General features: G+C 51.5%; 2 protein-coding genes and 1 pseudogene across 3 annotated transcripts in view; 2 read left to right on the top strand and 1 right to left on the bottom strand.

Moving 5' to 3' along the window:
• The window catches only part of LOC135903459 (sulfotransferase ssu-1-like), a 79,008-nt gene that overhangs the window by 46,012 nt on the left and 9,536 nt on the right, over positions 1–23,460 (bottom strand). The gene's annotated exons all lie outside the window — the stretch shown is intronic.
• LOC139047891 (uncharacterized) lies at positions 13,542–19,200 on the top strand (annotated as a pseudogene).
• On the top strand, positions 19,369–21,372 carry LOC139047890 (uncharacterized). Its single transcript, XM_070522066.1, has 2 exons — positions 19,369–20,153; positions 20,235–21,372. The coding sequence occupies exons 1-2, from the start codon at positions 19,369–19,371 to the stop codon at positions 21,370–21,372; spliced, it is 1,923 nt and encodes a 640-aa protein (XP_070378167.1).

Below are 23,460 nucleotides of genomic sequence, written 5' to 3'. Positions count from 1 at the left end.
GGCAATGACCGGAAGTCTACCCCCTTTCTGTTTCCCAGGGCGAATACCCGACTTTTTGGTTTTCCTACCAGATGTAGGATCTTTTGTTTGATTCGTGTCCGGCGGACACACTTCCATCACATCATCGCCCTTTGGCCGTTCATCGTTGATGGTGCTTGGTGAAAGTGCCAACTTCATGGAAAGAAAGCGGTCCTTCGGCACCGATGTTGAGACCTTCGTGGCTTCTACCGAGTGCTGACTGACGTCAGCCCCAGCAGAAGCCTCTGGGCCTCTTCGGAGAGGGTTGCGACGAGCGTCTGTTTTTTCCCTGGATGAGGAGGGCCGGAACGCTGACACTTTGTCCAGCAGCTCCACCTGGATTCCAACTGACACCATCGGCGGCGCACGCCCTCTATGCACAGCCTGTGCGTCAGTACCTCTATCGGCAAACGCGACTCTCTTTTTGGCTTCAATGTATATGTTCTCCCGTACCTTCAATGCAATCACTTCTTTTTCTTTTTTGTACTCAGGACAAGATCTGGAAAATGCCGCGTGCTGACCCGCGCAGTTTGCACAGCACAGCTCTTTTGTGCACGTTTCATCACCATGGTCTGGTTGACCGCATTTAGCAGAGGTTGCGCTTCCGCGACATGACTGGGATCCTTGCCCATATTTCTGACACCGAAAGCACCGGCGGGGATTCGACAAATATTGCTTTACTTTAAGGTACAGGTAAGCGGCCTTAAAGGGAAGCTGAAACACTTTTCGAAAAAAATGAGTTCTCTGCGGCATTCTACAGTTTTGAGTCCCCTGAACACGAATATCTCGTTCAAAAAGGGCGGAAACAAGCGCAAGCGGCTGTTTTTTCATGAAAACGCGCACCAGCGCCTCAGGGTATCGCGCGAACGCCGCTGTTGCCCGTGATTGGTCGGAGCCGCTGTGACGTCAGTGGCGGCAGTCGCCGGTCGGCGCCGCCGTTTGAGAGCGTAGCACGCTGTTCTGTTCTGGCTGCATAGCTGAGTTGTAAGCATTATGGAACGTTCTCGCTGTCTCGGACAGCTTGTATTTTCGCGGTACATGTTCGAACCGACAGCCGATACGGAAAACGACGGCGGCAACGGCGGCAACGACGATGTTGAGTGTGCCAAAAGCGAGAGCGATGTGTACACCTTCTCGCGCGCTGGAAATCTTAGCTGTTACGTATGCTTTTTTTTTTCATGTAGCTGCACGTTCCAATGACGGGAGAAAAAATGCGCTAAAGTGTCACTGGGAACTTGCTGCTGGAAGAATGCCGAAGCACTAACTTCTCATTAGATTGTAAACACGGGTACAATTCCGCGATGTCAAGCACCTTGCCGCTGCTTGTCTGAAGTCCCGTGGTTTTCTGAGCGTTGATACACGATCGCGAACATAAGTGCCGCGTTTCAAAGCGCGCACATGCAGTGCTGCGAGGTACAGTCATGGAAGTTGCTTATCATACACATCCAGATCGAGATGGTCAGGGGGATTATATGTGCAATATTCAGAATATGGTTCGACGACTTTGCGATTGTGGCTCGATCAAGAATCGGTATGCACGCTCCATGCTAGTGTTGACATAAAGATATTAGGCAGTTTTAGCACCGCCATGTGGTAAACATGATAACTGCAACCGTACGTCGAATGTCACTAGGCAAGCCTATACTAAGGTGCAACGCTGTGGAAGCTACGCACGAAGTCCGATTACCAAAATTTAATACTGCGCGCGTTTCCGTCTATGGTTCGCAGCGTGCCAGCGGCATTTGCTCGCGCGAGCATGCACGTGAGTCTGCCGCGACGGGCTGCAATTAAAGAATGCCGAAAAGAAAATTGATTTAAAAGAACTTGTTAGCAGCCGTATAAGTACACGGATTGTTTCTATGGGTAAATTCTTTTTTTTTTTTCATTCAGAACTGAGCTAATATATGAAAAGTTTTCTCAAAAATCGGGTCAAGAAACACCGAACTTTTTCTAAGTGCGAACGCAGCCACTGCAAGAAGTATCTCAAGCCTCCACAGCGTTGCACCTGATGTATGAAACGGAGTATAGCAACGCTAGCAACAACGCGTTTCCGCATTTATCGTAAGGCTATCCGGCTATCGCGGAAATGGTCCGAGCATAGCACAGTTGATTTCGTCGGCACCAACTTATCTCTCCTCACCGCACTGCGCTGCAAGCTTCTTGTGCTTTGGGAACCTGTGAAACACCACATCGTCTCGCCCGCGTGTGTTCGCGCAGCCGATTGCTGCACAGAACGAGGGCATGTTGGGCGCCCTTGGCTGTAGGCACTCACGCAGCACAGAAGGAAAGAACAGTTTACGAAAATCGCAAAACAAACGTGAGCGGCGGCGGCGGCAAATCTCTCGTAGTGTCGTTCAGTAAAGCGCAGGACGGAAAGAGGCATGCCAGCGCATGCCAGCACGCCGGTCCGGCAGCTCGGTCCCCGCCAGTGACGTCACTCTCGCCGGTTCTCTCCTCTGGTAACCTCCTCACCCGGCGCTCCGGGAAGCGATGGGGGCGTGTCCGCGGGGGTGATTTAGGAAGCGATTTCCGCCCCTTATATTAACAAAACGAAGAAAAAAATTTCGGAACCGTAAATTATTAGGTCTGTTCTTCCCAATCCCAGCAATTCATGGAAATTGAAAACCGCTTCAGCTTCCCTTTAACAGCACTTGGAAGCGTTATGGAGATGAAGGTCAGCACAATGTGTTTGGTCAGAGTTTAACTCTCATTTTTTTCTACATTTTATTCGTCTTGCAGATAGAACACCCTGATCACTCAAGGCTTCTTCGATTTCCTTGTCTGTGGACTTTAGGAGTTTTGTGTCTGAAATCACACCCTTCGCGTAGTTCAGTGTACGATATGGTGAGAGAGACACACTGTTCTCACAGATCTTCTCAAGTTTCTTAATCTGCCTGCTATGCTCAGCCGTCATAACTTCGAGCAAGTGGTCTCCAAAATTCATTTTCTTTGCTTTGTAGGTCTTACCAATACACTCATTAAGTGCTTTGGCGATGAGAAAAGGGGACATGTCTTGAATTTTTCGTTCAGTTTCAGACGTGATGACAAAACATTTTGTAAAGCTATCACTCGGTTTACTGAAGTTCATTACCTGTGTCCGGTGCCTTTTCGGCCTCCGATCAGGTTTTGCTGAAGAGGTCGTTCTATCCATGAAATTGCATACACGTTAGGCAGCTAAGCTGGCCGCCCACCATGGAGCCCAACGCGGGGGTGTTTTAAAAACCACTAGCCATACATAACTGCTATAACCATATAACCCTGACCAAGGAAGGCCACGCCCACATGGTTAACCCTAGCCGTCCGGAAACTTGGAAATGAATCGAAGTAAATAGGAGACAGGAAAGATAAAAAAGTGAAAGGAAAAGATAAAGATCGAAGAGGGGGACAGAGGGGGCCGATTTCCCTTGGGTGGGTCAGTCCGACGGTGCCGTCTATGTGAAGCAGAGGCCAAAGACGTGTGTTGCCTCCACCGGGGGGCCTTAAAGGTCCAAACACACAGCATCGGCTCAACCTCCAGGATCCCCCTTTCCCCAGACATGGCTAAGCAGCGCACGGCTACACGCGGGAGGGTCCAACCTTCGTGTACTCGGGTACGTGGTGTCGCAACACACCAAACGCCTGCTGACGCAGACGCCCCTGCGGGGTACAGGTACTTGCGCACTTCGACGAGTACACCGACACAGAAATCCATACTGACGCCAGTAGCCTAGGCCTCGGTGCCCTTCTAGTCCAGAGGAGAAACGGAGCCGAACAGGTGATAGCTTACGCTAGCCGGGCACTGTCAAAAGCGGAAGGCGACTATTCTACGACCGAAAAAGAATGCCTCGCCATCGTTTGGGCTACAGCTAAATTTCGCCCTCATCTATACGGCAGGCCATTCAAAGTCGACAGCGACCATAACGCGTTGTGTTGGCTAGCGAACATAAAGGATCCTTCAGGACGACTGGCGCGGTGTAGCCTCAGACTACAACAATACGACATCACTGTAACCTACAAGTCCGGACCAAAACACTCTGATGCCGATTGTCTATCACGCGCCCCCATTGACCCGCCGGCGCAAGATGACGAGAATGACGGCGCCTTCCTTGGAATAATAAGCGCGGAAGACTTCGCTGAACAGCAACAGGCAGATCCGGAGCTAAAAGGCGTCGTCGATTATTTGGAAGGGCACACCGACGTTGTCGCTAGGGCATTTAAGCGCAGATTATCTTCCTTCACGCTTCAAAACAATCTACTCGTGAAGAACTTCTCACCAGTCCGCGCCAACTACCTTCTTGTTCTTCCGTCGCCGCTGCGTCCAGAAGTACTGCGCGCCCTACATGACGATCCGACCGCCGGGCACCTCGGTTTCTCCCGGACGCTATCGAGGATACAAGAAAGGTATTACTGGCCGCGCCTAACCGCCGACGTCGTCCGTTACGTCAAGACATGCCGAGACTGTCAATGACGCAAGACACCGCCGACAAGGCCAGAGGGATTACTACAGCCGATCAAGCCTCCTTGCCGACCTTTTCAGCAGGTCGGGATGGACTTGTTGGGACCGTTTCCGATGTCAACATTGGGAAATAAGTGGATCGTCATGGCGACGGACTACCTCACGCTCTTCGCTGAAACTAAATATCTGCCGAAAGGTAGCGCAGCCGAAGTGGCAAAATTTTTCGTCGAAAGCATCCTGCTGCGACATGGCGCCCCAGAAGTCCTCATCACCGACAGAGGAACGGCCTTTACAGCGGAGCTCACCCAAGCCATTCTGCAGTACAGTCAGACAAGGCACAGGAGGACAACGGCTTACCACCCGCAGACGAATGGCCTTACGGGGCGCCTGAATACACTCGCCGACATGCTAGCAATGTACGTCGACGTCGGACACTAGACCTGGGATGCCGTCCTGCCGTACGTAACCTCCGCTTAACACACGGCGGTGCAAGAAACAACACAGATCACGCCGTTTAAGCTGGTCTACGGCAGGAACCCGACGACGACGCTCGACGTCATGCTGCCGCACATCACCGACGAGGAGAATTTTGACGTCGATACCTATCTCCAGTGCGCCGAAGAAGCCCGACAGCTCGCCCGCGTACGGATCAAGAACCAGCAGCGTACCGACAATCGACACTACAACCTCCGACGACGCTTCGTCAAGTACCAGCCCGGCGACCGTGTTTGGGTATGGACCCCGATACGCCAACGAGGACCGAGTGAAAAACTATTGCGACGCTATTTCGGACCCTACAAGGTCATCCGACGTATTGGCGCACTGGACTATGAGGTCGTGCCACACGGCATTTCGCATTTACAGCTGCGCCGTGTACGATCTGAAGTGGTCCACGTGGTGCGTCTTGAAGCTTTTTACGGAGGCTGACGAACTTTCCTTATTTTGTTGTTTTCTTTGCTACGAGTGCTCTTCTTTATTATTTTCGTTTGTTTGCCGCGTCGGGTAGATGCTCTTTAAGAGGGGGGTATTGACACGTGTACTTGTCTTTATCGGGCGACACGTTTAATTCACCGCCTAACAAATGTTATCGAACAGCGCAGGACTTGCCTGCATGTGTCGGAAGTTCCTGGAATGTTATCAATGGTTCCATCCGCTGTCTGTGACCGAACCTTGTGCAATCTGATTGCATATGTGCGCGACGTGAATAATGTAGAACTTTGTGGAAGGCACGCGGGTGCCATCGATTACTCTGGAACATTCGACGACTGATGTGTAAAAGCCGACGCGCTTGACCCGCTCATCAAATTTTCGACGACAATCGCCGAGTGTATTCGGCACTATCGTTCTTTGAGTGTAGTCTGCCTTTGAGGGCACAAGTTCGCCCAATAAAATGCTAGTTTCGTTAATCAAAGTTCTGCTGCCTTCTTCACCGTCACTACTACGTGACATCATTCACCACTTTCGTCGTTTTTTTTTCGCTCTCTGCCGTAAACACTGTTATCTGTTATACCGTTACAGAACCAAATATGCAAAATTTCGAATATTCGCACGTCTCTATAGTCGCAACGAGCACTAACATAAAGAACACAAAAGAAGCAACTCAGCAGACGGGCGGAGGCGGCAGGGGCTGGAAGCTGCAGTTAATGTGTAACGTAAATCAGTCACACGCATACACGCACACAAAGAATTAGATACATTTCGTATAACAAGAATCCCAGTGGCAATATTTCAGCGGCAATAAAGGTCAATTATGTGCTAGTATAAGCGTACTAGTGTATCAAAAACGTAATATTACCGAATTATACAAGGGCGCACAAGAGAGAACGGGTGGGGCGGTGAAGGTACACCTGCGCTTTCGTTCAGCGCAATTTCCACCGCGCGACGGCGTTATACAACGACAGAGAGTAGTCGATGCAGTGCTGCAGATTGTATCAGATAAGAACGACTGTGATTGTCAAGATAATTGCTTTCCGAAAGTGCGTCACGACACGTGATCTATGCACTCAGCTTCACCACAAGGATTGCAAGCCGGCGCTCGCTGATGAGCGAGGGTGCATAAAATATGGTTATGCGCCGTCGCCTTTGTCCCACTTCAGTCGGCTATATACGCGTCTTCGGTTACGCCTGGTTCTGTGTTTTGAAGATTAACGAACACGAACTTTCTCAACTGGTGATTGGGCTGCGGCATTACACTTTCATGAAGGTGCTTCGTCCCTGCAAATGTGTTGCATGACAATGACCTTCATTTACGCTCCAAAGCTGCCATCCAATTGGAATAGAGGAAGCTATCCGTTTGGGCTATTAAACAAAAATTATGCGAGGTGTTGTGGCGCCGAAATAACGGGGGCAAAGCACAAGCGCCGACATACCAACTAAACTTTTTTTTATTCAAAGAACACGAGCTTATATAAAATTTCCGTTGGAATCCGCGCGTGTCCTTCAATCCCCTTATTTCCCGCGCGACAACACCTCGCCTCATTAAATACGAACTGGCTGAATCATCGTTCTGACGAATTAAAAGAAAATATACAGTGGACTTGTATATGGGCCACGCGTGTACATTCTCAAAGTTGCCGTGGTTTATAGGGGTGCCGGATATTACGGGATAAACAAATTATTTGCGAACTGTAAGCACAACTGCTGAGGAGGTAAACGTGTTGGTATTAGTTAATCATTGGAGCAGCGTAGAAACCAGAGAAGGAATTAATCGAATCGAATATGAATAATCGAGATAAATGGCCCGCGAATACCGAATGAAATATGGAATATGTTCACTTTATAAACGAATAAAATAGAATGTTTGCTGGAGTCCCTTTGGCACAAAAAAGAAAGAAAAAAAAGAGGCATGATCACGCTGACTTATTATGCCGGTAATTGAATGTCAGGTCCCACTCAAGAGCTTGGAAATAAGAAACTGAAGGGTGATCGTATGTGGTGTACGATTTCAATGACTAATAAAACGAAGGAACGCCGCATCACCAGATGCAGGTAGTACTTGTTGGAGTAGTCAAGTACGAGTGCCAATTAGAAAGTCTTGTGCCCTATTTTTTTTAGCCAAATTACTGCTGTAACTGCGAAGCCAACATATCCATTCGCCGCTGTGGACCTTTGTTGGACCAGCCCAGCCTTATTTGCCGGTAGCTCCACGGCAAGGCGCTGCTGTCAGTTGTTCAAGATGGCGGTTGTGCTTCACGTCCACGGCGCACCAGCAACGAAGCGTGATTCGTTTTCTTTGGAGCAAGGAGCGAAGGCCCATCTATGTACGCAGGGAAATGCAGCCCACATATGGGGAAAGACGTCTCGCTTGGAGAAGTGTGAAGTGGTGGTGTTGTGAGTTGGCAAAAGGCCATGAAAACTTGCATGACAATGAGCGTTCGGTGAAACCACGTGCTTCGCTGTCTGACAACATTTCCCAAATTTAGTGCTGCGGTGGGAAAAATGTCTGAACCGATGTGAGGACTATGTGGCAAAATAGTGGCAAAATTACCTGTGTGCACCGTATCTTGGCTAATAAAAAAATAGAGGCAAATGCTTTCTGATTCGCCCTCCTGTAGTACTACAGCACCGTACATCTGTTTCGAAGAATCCAGACGCGGGGAAATTGGCTAAATAATAAATTTATTGGCGCAAATCGAGGCACCAATTTCGTATACTTATTAAGGCACGGCATGCTTATTCAACGACTGTAGGCTATTCTGGCGAAGTCCTCTCTTCCACGCACTTTATCAAAAAGTGGCGCATCTTAGCAACAACCGCGGTTCTCTTGCAGGCTGAATCATTCGCAAGCGCCTAACTTTGAATCCGTATTGATCACTATAGACTGCAACTACAGTCCTCATTCGTTAAGGCATTCGACCACAAACGAATATCCAACATCAATCATCATTTCTCGAATCGAATGTAAGTCGAATAGCAGAGACTATTTCTTTCCTATCCGAAACTTCGAACAAACGCCTCCACAAAGAACAAAATATAAAAATATACAGGCACTAAATGAGAAATTGTATCTTTTATTCGTTTTCTGCGCTATTTAATCATAAGCTGAACTGTTTTATTGAAAAGATGTAGACAAGGACACACTGCCCAAGTGAGCCTAAGAAAATAAAGCGCTTTAAGAATAAACCTATAAAAACGAACATTTTTCACATTTTAAAGGAACGCAACGTTAACGTTAATGCGTACAGGCGAATAAGCTTGGACGTCTTGATCATTTTTCGTCAGTAACGAGAATAGCATCAATGTTGGTGAAGTTTACACGGGGCGACAAATTTTTAGGGCCATGTGATACCTGCAATAACATGTGACCTGGCGCAGCAGTTCCGCCCTGTTCACTCCCGTAAAGCTTTCATTAAGAGTAGTTTTATGTCCGACCTATATTATCTAATGCATTCAAACTACGCTGCTAGTATGTTACTCAGCCCGTTCGTATACAGTTGTCTCCTTTCATATTCGCCTCGGTTGTCACGCATCGAAATGTGGGAATGAAATTCTAATAATGTAGGCTCATTTCATTGAGACACTGCATGTATACACCATGCGCGGAAACATACAATGAGCCCACAGAAGACTTAGGAGAAGTTATTTCTGTTTAATTCTAATGTAGAAATGATCAATTAGGGCAAAAGAAAGTGGACGAAACAAGCCGGCAGATCCAACGCCCTGCGGGAATCGATGTTGTGCGAAGCAGTGTGCGAGGAGTCTACCAAAATAACGAAGTGACCGTTGTTTTATGACCTGCATGACGCACATGTCACGATCTATCATTTATGCTCGTCCTACACTCTTGTCATACTATGCCAATATTGGCACATACCAAGTTAACGAAACGATCATGAGAGCACCAAGACGTAGGCGGCTAAATAGATACTGTCTGATTGGCAAACGTTCGCCGAGAAATGTTGCACATTTAAAAACAACTCGCCGCTGGCTCGAGCATAATCCCCACCCTCCAGCTTACACGTGCGTTGCTTCATTAAAGGGACACTAAAGGGAAACAATAAATCAGTTTAGACTAATGGAGCATTGTTTGAGAACCCTGCAGGCAGTCATGTAAAAAAAAAGGTTTGATTATTAGATGAGAAAATGAAGGTCCAAGTATCAGTATTTGAATTTCGCGCCGCAACCCCAGCGCCGGTACGTCAGCGTGACGTCAGGGATTCCAAAGTATGTTTTCGCATTTGGGCCGCGTTGGCTGAATAAAGGTTCCCGAAACTTGCCATATTTAACATTTGGTTTCTTTAGAACATAATGTAGTCAATCTGTACCACTATATATAATTGGTAGTTCCTTGAACATGCCATCAAAATCCATGACGTCAGAGCCTCCAGGTGCGGGAACTCAAGTAGGTGTCGCCACCCGTATTTCGTTCTTGCGCTTTTTCTGGCTAACCAAACGTCTTAGCGTTGTAAGAGTGGTCTTTTTGGTGTTGTAGAACGGTAATTTACTGATGCAGAAGAAATCATTTTTCACTTTAGTGTCCCTTTAAGCAATAAAGCCACCGCGGCAGCCATCATTATCTCCCCCTTTCTTGGGTATTTGTGCGCGGGTACATGATTAGACCCCGGAATGCTAGCCAGCGCCACCACTCACTGGGCCAACGTGGCGGACGTGGAACACAATATTCAACAACACGCTTCGGGCACACTTTTGTCGTCAGCGTCGCCGTGAGGTTCCTTGTGAAGTCCAAGGGCGATAAAATTGTCGCCACGCGCCGTATGCTGTATGTGCGAGTGAAACAGTGCAAGGATGAAGCGGCGATCGTGTCTCAATCTAGAGGGCGCGAAGGAAGAAAGCGGAGAACAAACGTGCCGTCTTTCATCGCGCGAAAGGGCGTGGAGTGATGGGGAGGAGGGGCGGCGTTGTGCTCCGGCAGCAACTGCGCATTTTGCGACCGGGCACAAGGGGAGCTGACGATTGCGGCCAAGGTGGAAGGAAGGTCTAAGGAGGGGCCCTGACGTCACTCTTTGCGACGCTGACGCCGGAACTCGGCGTTGCTTCGCAATCGTGTTGGACCAACACCACCTAGATAACAAAAGGCCTCTTCACTGCGTCGTACTACTGGTCCAGAATTTTCATTGCCAAGGCTGGCGTGACGAAAGCGGTGGCGACAACATCATTGTTGCCTACTCGGGAGCAGCCCGATTAGATTCTATGGCAGTAAGGCCAGTAGCATGACGTCAAGGATCGGAGTGAAAATGCTTTGTACTATCTGGATAATACTGGTCCATTGCATCCCATGCCGCCGTGGCCGCGAGCATGGGATGCAGTCCCAGCCATATGGCTGCAAGGTTTGTCGCCGATGTGCGCGCACCCACACGCGCATGTCCGCGCTCTCCCACGCGCCCAGACAGACAGACAGACAGACAAAGAACTTTTACTTTGGTCCTGAGAAGACGATGAGTGTCCCCGTTAGGGGGCAGCGTCTGCGGGGCGCACCCACGACGGAGCCGGGAGGTTGAGACTCTCGGCGATATCGCGGGCTCTCTGGACAGCCCTGAGTTGCTCTTCCTTGGCGGAGCTGGTGACGAGCCGGAGCCAGTCTTCCTCAGAAGAGGGAGACCCTGAGCCCCCGCACAAGTCGGGGCACTGCCAGAGCATGTGCGTAAGAGTGCATCTGGGATGTCCACAGCGCGGACAGCCCGGGTTGATGCCACCTAGGAACTTTGAGCTAATAAATGGAGACGGATATGTCTCCGTCTGCAGCATCCGCAGGGTGATTGCCTGTGGTCTGTTTAGGTGTGGGTGTGGAAGTGGAAACTTCCGACGCCCTAGCTGATAGTGCCTGCAGACCTCGTTAAAAGTAAGGAGAGGGTCCCTGTGCCATTGCCATCCCCCAGCCTCCGATTGCGCACTTCCGGCGCGGCGGGTGAGATCTCGCGCCTGGGAGTGAGCAAGTTCGTTGGCGTTGGGGACGGCTTCATGAGCATCGCTGCCCATGTGACCGGGGAACCAGATTAAGTGCTTTTTGCCTGTCCAAGATGCTGCAGAGAGAACGCGAGCGGCTTCCTTGCATACCGAGCCTTTCATGAATGCTCTAATGGCAGCTCGCGAGTCTGTGAAGACAGTGGAACGGTTCGTGGTGGCCATGGCGATGGCTACAGCCACCTGTTCGGCTTTGTCGGCGTTCACATTTTGATGCGTAAGCGACGTCAGCAGCTCCCCGCGCAGCGATGTAGCCACCGAAACAAAATGATTGGAAGCAGCGTATTGCGCAGCGTCGACGAAGGCGACGTTGTCCTCAATCTTAGCCGCCAGGCTAAGGAGGGCCCTGGCCCTCGCTTTACGTCTGCCGTAATTGTGCTGAGGGTGCATATTTCTAGGTATCTGAGATACTGAATACATTTCTCTGACTTTGACGGGGAGCGCGCACTCCCTCTGTTTGGTGATGCACGAACCTTGACCGATATGCGCTAGTAGCTGTCTGACGCCTTCCGTGGAAGCCAGTCTTGCAACTTGTGACATCTGCTGCGCCTCGACTATCTCTTCAAATGTGTTGTGGACACCTAGCTCCAGCAGCCTTTCAGTACTGGTGCTCTGTGGGAGACCCAGTGCCTTTTTTATGCTCTTGCGAATTATTGTTTCTGTATACTCTGGCCGCGTCCCTTCTGCTCCATTTATGGGCCAGGGCTATATAGTTAATGTGGCTGATTAGGAAGGCGTGGAAGAGTCGCCTTAGATTATCCTCCGATAGCCCCCCTTTTTTGTTGGCCACCCTCGTGATTAACTTTGTCATGGAATCGGCTTTGGTTGCGATGCGCTCTAAGGTGTAGTCATTACTGCCGTCCTCCTCCAGGAACATGCCCAGGATTCTGATTCTGTGTACTACCGGAATGACGGATCCGGTCTCGGTGGCGATAGAGATATCGGGAGGTGTCCCTTTCTTTGCACCGATTGTGGGTCGGTATAGTAGCAGTTCCGATTTATTAGCCGACAGGCAGAGTCCTGCCTTCGCGAGAAACTCCTGAACGACTGTGATCGCTGTTTGTAATTTCTCTTCGATGTACCCGTCGCTACCTCCCTCGCACCAGACTGTGATGTCGTCGGCGTAGAAGGCGTGACCGATACCCTCAATCTCGGCCAGCTTTTGGGAAAGAGCTCTCATGGATAAGTTAAATAAAAAAGGGGAGAGGACTGCCCCTTGCGGGGTGCACAGCGCACAACGCACACACACACACACACGCGCACAGCGCTACTGGCATGGCGCCTCCTCTCCTTGCTCCCCTCGCCGGTGATCACCGCTTTCCTGCGTCCACCACAGACTACGCCCGGACGCTCATGAGCCACTGAAGGTGTACGCCTTAAAAAAAGGAGGTGGAAAGGGGGGGGGGTAAAATATGCCACTTCCTCATTTTTCTCCCAGCGCGCGGAATGGGTAGGGCCCCGCAGTTCTTTAACGTGATAGCATAAAAGAGCCTGTGCCGCAGAAAATCCGGCGTCGGCGTGCAGCGTCAGACGTCATTTTGGCAAAAAGATTTGCCAACCACCAATACCGAGGCCCTTCATGCGACGCAAGAAATTACTGGAATAATTGAATTTCTCAAGCTAAAATACGTCTAAACATCGTAAACTATGACTTACACGCAACCTACAGACATGGTCGCTCACGTACTGCAATTTGACTATACGAGAAAACATAATTCTGTTACGCGAAAACTCAAAGAAACCCCTTTTTTAGCGTTTCTACCATTCAAAAACCGGCCGCAACGTCCACCATTTGCGCGCGCTGGCGCGCGGGTGTCCTAGGGGGGCCACGTATCGGCGCGCCGAGTTCCTTGCAATACCTCCAGCTGGCGCCCGCCTCCGTCGCCTCGGGGCCCAGAAGGACGCTGATAGCGCGACGGCGTAAGACGTGTGGTGTATCGGCTCCGTTGACTTTCGGCTGGATTCCCGGCTCAATCCTCTGCACCTCAGCAAGACCTACGTCAATCGACGCAGCAAACCGTCTGGACTACGTACATACTAATGTTCACCAGGTGGGACCCCTTTTGAAGATTTTACGACCGAATTACACCCTCCTACGTAGGCGACGCCGTTAGGCCACACGGCGACGCCGACGCCCGACGGCATGGAACCGGCCTCGCGAAGTAAAATGGCGGCTCCCGCGTCATTCCTGAGGGGTTACGATCCCGACGCCATGGCCTGGACGACGGTTTCAGCATCAGAAGATCAAAACTCCGCTCCTATTCCGACATTTCGGCACCAATCTCTCGATGAAGCGGTCGCGCGTCGTTTGCTCGTTCAAGCCAAGACGGCGGCGTCCGTCGCCGCCCCGGCCTCCGGCACACCGGCCGGCAAGACGCAGCCTCCCGCCTCGCGCGCTGCGGGAAGCAAACGCAAGGCCCTTACCAACTGGAAGCCTCGGTCATTTCCAAAACCGGGCCCTGACGACTTCGTGGTCGTGCTCAAGCGACGCGAACATGTGTCGCTGCACCAAGCCTCTTCAGAGAACCGCTACGGTGCCGCCATTACGGCCTACCTCGAGCCTGAGGTGGCAAGGTCTGTTATGATTCTTCCGTCCCGTGAACAAAACCTGATATTGATCCACACTCCGAACTTGGCGGCGGCAGATCGGCTCCTTGGGGACTTCTCAATCAACACCGAGAGTGGGGCGATTCCACTCCACGGATACCTTAGACAAGACGGAGGCGATATCTGCCACGGCATCATCGTCGTCAGCAACTCTGACACCACTGAATCGCTTCGAGAACAGGTGCAATGGCGAGCAGGCACCGTTGTCGAGGTGAGGAAATTCGGCTCCTCTGAGAAAGCTCGGGTAACCTTCGTCGGGAGAGAGAAACCGCGTTTTGTGCACTATGAGAACATCCTCATCCCAGCGCAAACCTACTACCGGACAATCCCGGCCTGCGGCCTCTGTGGGGCTGTCGGCCACCGAGCGGATGCTTGTCCCAACAAGCAGCAGAACACGTGCGGACTCTACGGGCAACAAGCCCCGCTTGTGGAGGGGGTGTGGGCCCCTCACGAGTGTGTTCCACGGTGCTCTGTTTGTGGCGGTGGACACGCCACAAGCTCACGGGAGTGTGCGGCAAAATTCCGCACACACAAAGTGGCCGCCCAGAAGGGCGGGACAAAGAGGAAAATGGCGGCCAAGAAGAAGAGCCGCCATCTTGGCCTCCCCGGTGAGTCACCGAGCCAGGACGACAGCAACACCTAAAGCCCCTTGATAATTTGAAAGTAGCGACACTCTCCTCCACTCCCGCGCTTTCCTCCTCGATTCTCCTCGCCCGCCGGCTGTGCGCGCTGCGCACGGCACGCTTCGCAGGCCATCGCGCGCTCGCCGGCCCGATGCATTAGCTGGCACCCGTGATCGCACCTAACTTCGGGATTTTTTTCTCGCTCTATTATTAAACGAAAGCACTAGAAAGGGATGCAGTGTGCTTGACTCTACCATGACCCACATTTATCACCTTCTCGTTTGAACAATGAAAGCGCTAAACGTGCGCGTTTGCGGCATGAATTAACAATCGCAGCGTACTGTATATAGCCCACATTGGCTTTGATATCTTTATACTGGTCACTTCAACAGGGCAGAGCTTTAATTAGCACAGTATTTAATTTAAATTTGTACATTCTTTAATATTTTTCGACGCAGTGACGCTCCGTTAAATCCAATTTCAACTAGCGCTGCATTTTGGCGGAAGTACTTTTTATGACACTATCTTTTTGCAGTCGAGCCAGGCAGAGATTGCGGTAATTTAGTTGGACGTCATTGCGTGCGTGAAGCTTCAGAAGCAGGGCAGTGGCCGCAAAAATGATGCGAAATTTGCTTTAACGTGATTATGGATTTTTTTAGGGGGGGGGGCATGGGGGGAGGGGTTCAGTCCTAAAAGGCTTGGGGCCTCGGTGTAATGCATATGCCGCGCATTTAATAACTGGGCTATAGAAATTTCATTCCTGCTTGAAAGAGAACAATTTTTTTCTAGTTTTTCGTGCTCTCAAGAGAGATATATTTTTATTGACTACTGTAGAAGTGAGCGTAGCCAAGGGTTGGCTTGAAATTTATGAATGATTGCTGACGGCAACGGACGACTAGATTAAGAGATGGGAAGGTGATGCTGTCTTTGGGACTTATTCAGTGTAGCCCATCGAATGCATTCAATTAGTGCTTCAGACGCCCGTGGTGATGCAATATTCAGCGCTGTAAAGGACGATAAGAAAGGATTTAGCCATTCTGTGGCTGGGTCGGTTTCAAGGAAACAATTCGTACTATTTTAGAAACACAGAGCTTAAGAATCTGACGTTATTTTGATAGCATAACTAAATATAAATTGTAAAGATTGCACCTATGGCGAATGAAAGTCAGCCTTAAAAGGCATATCTGCTGACTCGCTCCTCACGTGCCGCTAGACCTCGGTATCGCGGTAGACTTTCACAGTCGCGGCGGTCACACGAAGGCCTTCAACGCTCTAAAGATCCATAGCAGGCAAGAAGATGCTCAAAGCTTATTTGCGCGAAGTTTTGGTCCTCCTTTGCATATCATTCTTCCAATCTGTGGCATTAATGACTCTCCCAGATGTCATTCCTTTTGCAATTTGCCAATAAAGCTGTTTCGTAAGAGCTGGAAAAGCTGCCAGCCGCAGCCATTACCATAGATCTGAGAGGGGGGCAGGGTTTTGCCCGTTTTTTCAGCTACTTACTGAAAACATCGCGCCACCCCAACACAAATTTCAGACGCAGAGTACAGGTCTGGAGCATAGAATACACAGCCGCTGTGACACACCAGCACATATCTGGCCAGATGCAATCTTTATTGCAGGTGACTCTTGAAACGTTACACGGAAAACGCACAAAACATCCAGGATAGCACACACTTCGGAAAATATAAATATTCATATAAACCGCCGGTTACAAGTAGCATAACCTCGAACCCAGTAACATGAAACATTGCATGGTGTTAGCCTCCAGACGATATGCGTGAAAAAGGAACAAATATTATTCAGAGTAGCGCACCAGATGCAACTAAAATTTTACAACATAACATAACTGAAGGAAACGAAGCAGCTGGTTTGTATGCTCACAAAGTTTTGGGCAGGTGGTACAACAAAAAGCCGCGCGATAACACTCATGTACAGCAAGAATTAAGCAAGATTGTCAGCCTCTTGACGAGCTCGCAAGAAGTTTCAAGTATACAGACTAGTTTATGTACCAATCAATGCACAGTACCTCGCAGAGGACGGTGTGATTCGTCGGAGTGAACTCCTTACGTCCGATGTTGTGAATCCACTTTTTTCTGCGACTGATGTCGTTCTTCCCTCGAGGAATTGTGAAAAGCATGAAGCCATTTTCACGCCGGCTTGTGCACTGAAACGCGCAGCAACCCGGCATAACGCGGTGCGAAATGCAGAGTTCGAATTAGATGAATAAAGCTCGACCCGCGACTGAGGAACACGGCCTGCCCATGGCGCTGAAGAAAAACAACAAAACAAGCAAAGCGATGCTTTCGCGCGCGTTTCCAAGGCGACTGCTGGGGCCGGCCGCAGCAGCCAATCATCGGTCAGAAAAGCGCCGAGTGGAGAGGCGGGCAAGGAGGATGTGCGAAGGTTGGCGTCGCGGCGGCAAAGTTCACAGAATGGCGCTACTTTCAAATTATCAAGGGGCTTTAGCAACACAGAGAAGCCGGCGCCACCTACCGGAGGAGCCGGCAAGCGCCCCGCCGACGCAGCTGCCACCACACGGCGGCACTGGAAAGCTGTCGACGTCGCTACCACGAGGCGAGGCTAGTGCCTAGGCCAACGCCGTGAAACACGGAACTCAGGTGAGCTGTACGGGCAGGGCTGCCTCCTCTTCCCATACCGCCTCCCCCCCCCCCTCCTGCGGCACGCAGTGCCGAGCAAGCCAAGATAGCAGCTCTCGAGGGCCAAATTGAGATGCTGCTCAAGAAAATTACGCTCCTAGAATCGCAGTCAAAATAGCCTGTCACTCCCCCCTCTACCCCCGCAATTTAGGCAATGGAGAGTGATCCCGCGGCTCCGAATGCAGCACTGAGCGCGGAAGCTGCACTTGAGGCCCGTCTAGAGGCCCGCATAGACGCTGTTTCAACACCCTAGAAAGTCAAATTTCCGCGGCAATCACCTCCACCATCGCCAAAATAACTGAAAACATACCGACAATCGTCGCACAGTACATCGCTCAATCCTCGCGTGGCGTCCGAAGAACCGGCGATCTTATTCTTATCAAAGACGTGTCTGGCCACTGTCCGAAAACCTCGCGCCGCACCATTGAAACTGAAGCAGAGGACAATGACAGCAGCTCGCTCTCCGGAATGGAGGATGCTCCCCTCCCCGCGAGTGCTGGCTCCGGAGCAGCATCCCTGCAATCGGTCTTTCCCTTCAATGACCATGGCGGACAGCCCTCACATTAGGCGCTCTCCCCGTAACAATTCGGCCACCCCCATCCAAATTACCCAATGGAACTGCCGGGGATTCCGCGCCAAGCGGGCGGACCTCCGGCTTTTCCTGTCAACATTCGCTTCACTCCCCGCGGTGGTTGCCCTCCAGGAGCCAGGGAGCGGCGCCACCCTTACAAATTATACCACGTTCCAGCAGGACCCCTCTTCCTGTATCTGCGTGTAGAAAAATTATGCAGCCAACTAGGTTGATTTGGAACTCAATACTGATTATTCCTATGTGATGGTCACCCTTCTTCCGCTTAAGAAACAAAACGCACCATTACATATACTCAACATCTATTGTTCTCCCAAGCTCAAAAATGTAACTTTCGCAGCCCTCTTCAGTCGCGCCCTGAAGGCTGCGGGCAGGGACCCCCTGGTGATCGTGGGCGATTTCAACGCTCACAGCACCCTCTGGGGGTACGTGCGTGAAGGGAAAACGCGGGCACAAGCTAGCGGAACTTGCGTCCACGCTGGGCCTGACTCTTCACACCGACCCTGCACATCCAACGCGGGTGGGTAACTCCGTGACTGGGGACACGTGTCCGGACCTTCCCGTCACCAAAAACATTAGACACGCAGAATGGGCCAACACCGGGGAAACCCTCGGCAGTGACCACTGCATACTAAACACAACCGTCAGAAACAAACCATTGGCAAGATCCCACGCCCAAGCCCGCCTACCCGACTGGACCAAGTTCCGGCAAAACTACACTAATTCGGCCCCTATCCACGAACAAGTTTACGACACGTGGTCACAAGAAGTGGTTGCACACCTTTGTTCGACGGAAACTCAAGTGCAACTATCGGAGGCCACGCCGGAGGTTGACAACCACCTCGTGCACCTATATGGGAGGCGCGGCACAGCCTCGTCCGCGGGTGGCGCCGCCAAAAACAAAATCGGAGGCTCAAATATCAGATCGCCGAGCGCACGCAACGAGCAGCAGAGTACGCGGCCCAGCCCGCCGACTCGAATTGGATGGACCGATGCAACACGGCCGCTAGACAAATCTCTAGCCGGGGCACCTGGCGTCTCTTTCGTACCTTGATCGATCCGACTCAAACCAGAGCCGAGACACAAAAACATCTCCAACGGGCTATCCATAGCTTTGAAAGAGACATCTCAAAATTAGCATGCAAACTAGGCGATCAATACCTTTGTACACAACAGGACCCCCGAGGGCCGGCGTACTCGTCCGCAGGTTCCGAGAACGCGCAGCTGCACCAACCGTTCGGGCTCTACGACCTGAAGGCGGCCCTCACTAAAATGAAGCTTCGAACAGCGCCGGGAAGAGACAAAATAACAGTGAAATTACTTGCCAACCTTCTCGACCCGGCCTAAGAGGCGCTCATCGCATACATAAACTCAATCTGGCTCGGTGAGGCACCCCTCCCAATCGAATGGAAGACCGCCCTGGTCACTTTCATTCCGAAAGCGGGCAAAGCCATAACCACGGACAACCTCCGCCCCATCTCCCTCACGGCTTGTGCGGGAAAGCTGATGGAGACTATGGTGCGAGATAGGTTGTCCGAGTTTCTGGAAAACCCAAACGTTTTCGCAGACACCATATTCGGGTTCCGCGCGCACCGGTCCGCGGAAGATGTTCTGCTTCAACTAGACCGCGAAATTCTAAATCCCGTCGAATGCCTTAATGACAAGGAAGTACTCGCCCTCGATTTGAAGGGGGCTTTCGACAATGTCACACACGACATAATTCTGTCACACCTCTCCCAAAACAACTGTGGACACAACACGTTTCAATACGTGAAGCAATTTCTCTCCGACCGGCAATCGTACATCCGGATACAAGGTGAAGAACACGGCCCCTACCAATTAGGCACCAGAGGTACCCCGCAGGGCGTGGTCCTCTCACCCCTACTATTCAATTTGGCAATGCTGAAACTCCCGGCTCAGCTGGAGAATGTAGAAGGCATACAGCACGCGCTGTATGCCCACGACATCACCATCTGGACTAAACAAGGATCGGTAGGAGACACTGAAGCCAACCTGCAGCAAGCGGCGGAGATCGTGGATGCCTACGCCCGCCGCTGCGGCCTTCAATGCTCCCCGGCCAAATCGCAATTTGTGCACAATCGCCCCTCGCCGAAGTGCACTACCAAAATCGAACTGTCCCTACCAAATGGACCCATCACAGAACACGATCAGATCAGAGTATTGGGCCTCTTTATTCATAAACACCGCCGCGTCGACACAACACTGGCCAAACTGCGCAAGGTGGGGGACCAGCTGGGCCGCATGGTTCGCCGGGTTTCCAATAAACGCGGGGGGTTACGGTGAAAAGACGCTTTGCAGCTGGCGCACGCATTTGTAACCAGTCGGGTGTTGTACTCGACTCCTTACCTCCACCTTCGCAGGTTTGACGAGAACGCCCTCGAAGTGATTCACCGTAAAACTTACAAGCGTGCTCTCGACCTCCCGATCAACACATCCAACCAGCGCCTCCTCAGCCTGGTACTGGTCAACACCATCGCGGAACTCCAAGAAGCACACTTGACGAACCACTATACAGGACTCTCCAAGACGCCGTCGGGTCGCCGCCTTCTTGCCCGACTACACGTCCACCATCCAACACTGACGGAAGAGCGCGTGCGCATCCCGGAAATCTGGAGATACGCCCTGCACGTGCGCCCTCTTCCGGCCAACATGACACGAGACGACCATAGTGGCCGGCGCCTCGCGCTGGCGGAAGCATTGGCACGTCACTATGGGAACAAGCACGGAGTATTCTACGTGGACGCCTCCGGCCCACACCATGGGGGTTGGTATACGGCCGCAGTCGTCCACCAAAACACCGCGGTGAACGGCCTTACGTTCAAAGCACAAGACATAACACAAGCGGAAGAGCTTGCCATCGCGCTCGCCGCCGCACATCACGACTCGCGGGTCATTATTAGCGACTCACAAGCGGCCAGCAGAAACATCGAACGGGGCTTTATTCCCTATTTTGCGTACCGCTTACTTCAAGGCAGCAATTATCTCGGGGTCCCCGCGTCCCGCACGACAATATGGACTCCCGCGCACGAGGGTCTCGAGGGCAACGAAGCGGCCGACGCCGCTGGCCGCGTGTTCGCTCTCCGGGCATCGCCCTCGCCTCCCGTCGCTGCGGACTCCGACCCCAATCCGGCATTCACCTTCGAGGAAATCACCCAACACTACCAATACGGCCATGCAATCTTTCCTAAGCCCTGTAAGGGCCTCACGAAGGCGGAGGAGCGTTTACTCCTTCGCCTCTATACTAAAACACTGTTGTGCCCGGCAGTCCAAAAACATTTCGACCCTACGTGCACAGGGAAGTGCCCGCACTGTGAGGAAAAATCTTCGGACAATTTCCACATGGTGTGGGCATGCCAATCAACCCCTCACCTTCCCGCTATACCCAACCCTACCCGGGACTACTTGGGGGCGGCCCTGCTCGGCTGTTCCGACCTGGCTAGCCAGAAGGCCCTGGTTGGCCGTGCGCGAGCCACGGCTACAGCCAATGGGCTCCTGTAATGAGGCGCCCACCTAGTCTTTATAAAGAACGGCCCCTTAAGGACTACTCCACACGCTCCCTGTAAATAATTTGAACAATAAAGTTTTTCAGTCAGTCAGTCGCGGCCCACGCAAGAGGCCGCGTTTCTAACACAAAGTCCGCCTTCGTGCATAGCGTTCGCGGTCAGCGTTTCCAAGTAAACATTACGGTTAGATAAGCTCCAGTTGCCGGGAAGCGTCAGAAGCAGCCAGGCATCTTTGAATGCTATGGCGTTCCACTCTTAGAGGTGAACTTAACTCTCGTTACCACGCCTATTCAAATCGATCACCGGTGAACGATGCTTTAGATCGCCAATTTTGACATATCGGAGCCGTTTCTTATCCATATAAGGCCATCCAGTAGTTTGTACAGACACTAACTTTGAGAATCAGTTTAAATTTTCGCACTCCAGCGATGTCGTGATTCTTGATGAAACTTTTCGCGAACTAATGTGCGTATGTTGTAGCTTAAAGAGGCGTGACTCTCACCTTCTGTCGCACTAGAGAAAAATTATGCCGCTTGCGATTACTCCACATGAGCATAAAAATTTTGCAATCAAATTCATTCAGGAAACCCATATCGATTCGGTCACCCTCCCAGGTTACCAACCTTTCATCCCGCCACATGCTTCTCGCCGCCTCTGCACTTTCGTCCACAAGAGAATCACCGCCATCGAACACAATCTCCACGACCGAAACATCGAACACCTTCTCGTTGAACTTATCCCCACCAGGAGACGTAAGGAAAGTATGTTTCTCCTTAACGTGTACAGCCATCCCTCTGCCAAAGTTCGAAGCCGTTTTCTCACCCTCTTCAAGAAGGCCCTTAACGTAGCTGGCACCAACCCCCTCGTCATCGGTGGAGACTTCAATCTCCCCCACACGGTATGGGGATATGGCTACTCGACGACGGCGGCTCGAAACCTCTGGAAAGACTCCCAAGACCTCGGCCTCACTTTCATTACAGACCCCACGTTCCCCACACGCCTTGGTAGCTCCACTTCCCGCGACACGACCCCCGACCTGACATTTACCAAGAACGTCACCAACGCCCAATGGAGCAACACAACATGATCTCGGTAGTGACCATTGCATCATTGCCATACTTCTCCCTCGGATAGCTGCAGTTACTGCCAAACCTCGTGAGTTCACGTGGGTTGACTGGGATGCATTTCGCAAGCATCGATCCGCTGACCAGCACGCGGAACGCATAGCGGACATTGATGCATGGACCCGAAATCTCCACTCCGATACCAATGCAGCCACGCACACCATTACCACCGATGCCCCCGTCGAGCGCATGGACAGTAGATTGGCCCACCTCCTCGCGGCTAAAACATCCATCCTATCCCGCTGGAAAGGGCAACGTCTCAACAGGCGCCTCCGCGCTAAAATAGCCCTCCTTAATAGGGAAATCGAAGCCCATTGCCTTACTCTGAGCCGGCAGCAGTGGACTGAACTGTGCAATACTGCTGACGGACAGATCCATTGTCCCTCTTCTTGGAAGCCTCTCAAACACCTCCTCGATAGTCAAGCCACCCGCTCTTCCCAACAAGATCGCCTCACTAAACTTCTCTATACGGAAAGGAAGAAACAGGGCCGCGCCCAAGTATTAGACTACCTCACCAACAAGTATCTCCCCGTGGGCCCAGTGCAATCTCACGGCTTCTACACCGGGGCCCCCAACCCCCCACTGGACGAAGACTTTAGTGTCGCTGAGATTCAAGCCGCCCTGCATAAATTAAACAGCCGTTCTGCCCCTGGGCCCGATGGGGTCACTAACAAAGCCCTCCGTAATCTGGATGATGCCTCCGTCACCCACCTGACAGACTATATCAATGACTGCTGGCGTAATGGTGCCATTCCGCCGGCCTGGAAAACAGCAAAGGTCATCCTTATTCCGAAACCTGGCAAACCGTCTAGCGTCGATCATCTTCGTCCCATCTCACTAACCTCATGTGTGGGAAAGGTTATGGAGCATGCCTTCCTCACGCGAATTAACACCCATCTGGAAGACACTGCAGCGTATCCTCACTCTGTCATTGGCTTCCGGGCCCACCTGTCGACCCA

This window comes from Dermacentor albipictus, chromosome 7 (assembly GCF_038994185.2).
Source record: "Dermacentor albipictus isolate Rhodes 1998 colony chromosome 7, USDA_Dalb.pri_finalv2, whole genome shotgun sequence".
Lineage (NCBI taxonomy): Eukaryota > Metazoa > Arthropoda > Arachnida > Ixodida > Ixodidae > Dermacentor > Dermacentor albipictus.
The sequence above is the reverse complement of the archived record's forward strand: the minus strand, read 5'-3'. Positions and strand labels throughout refer to the sequence as shown.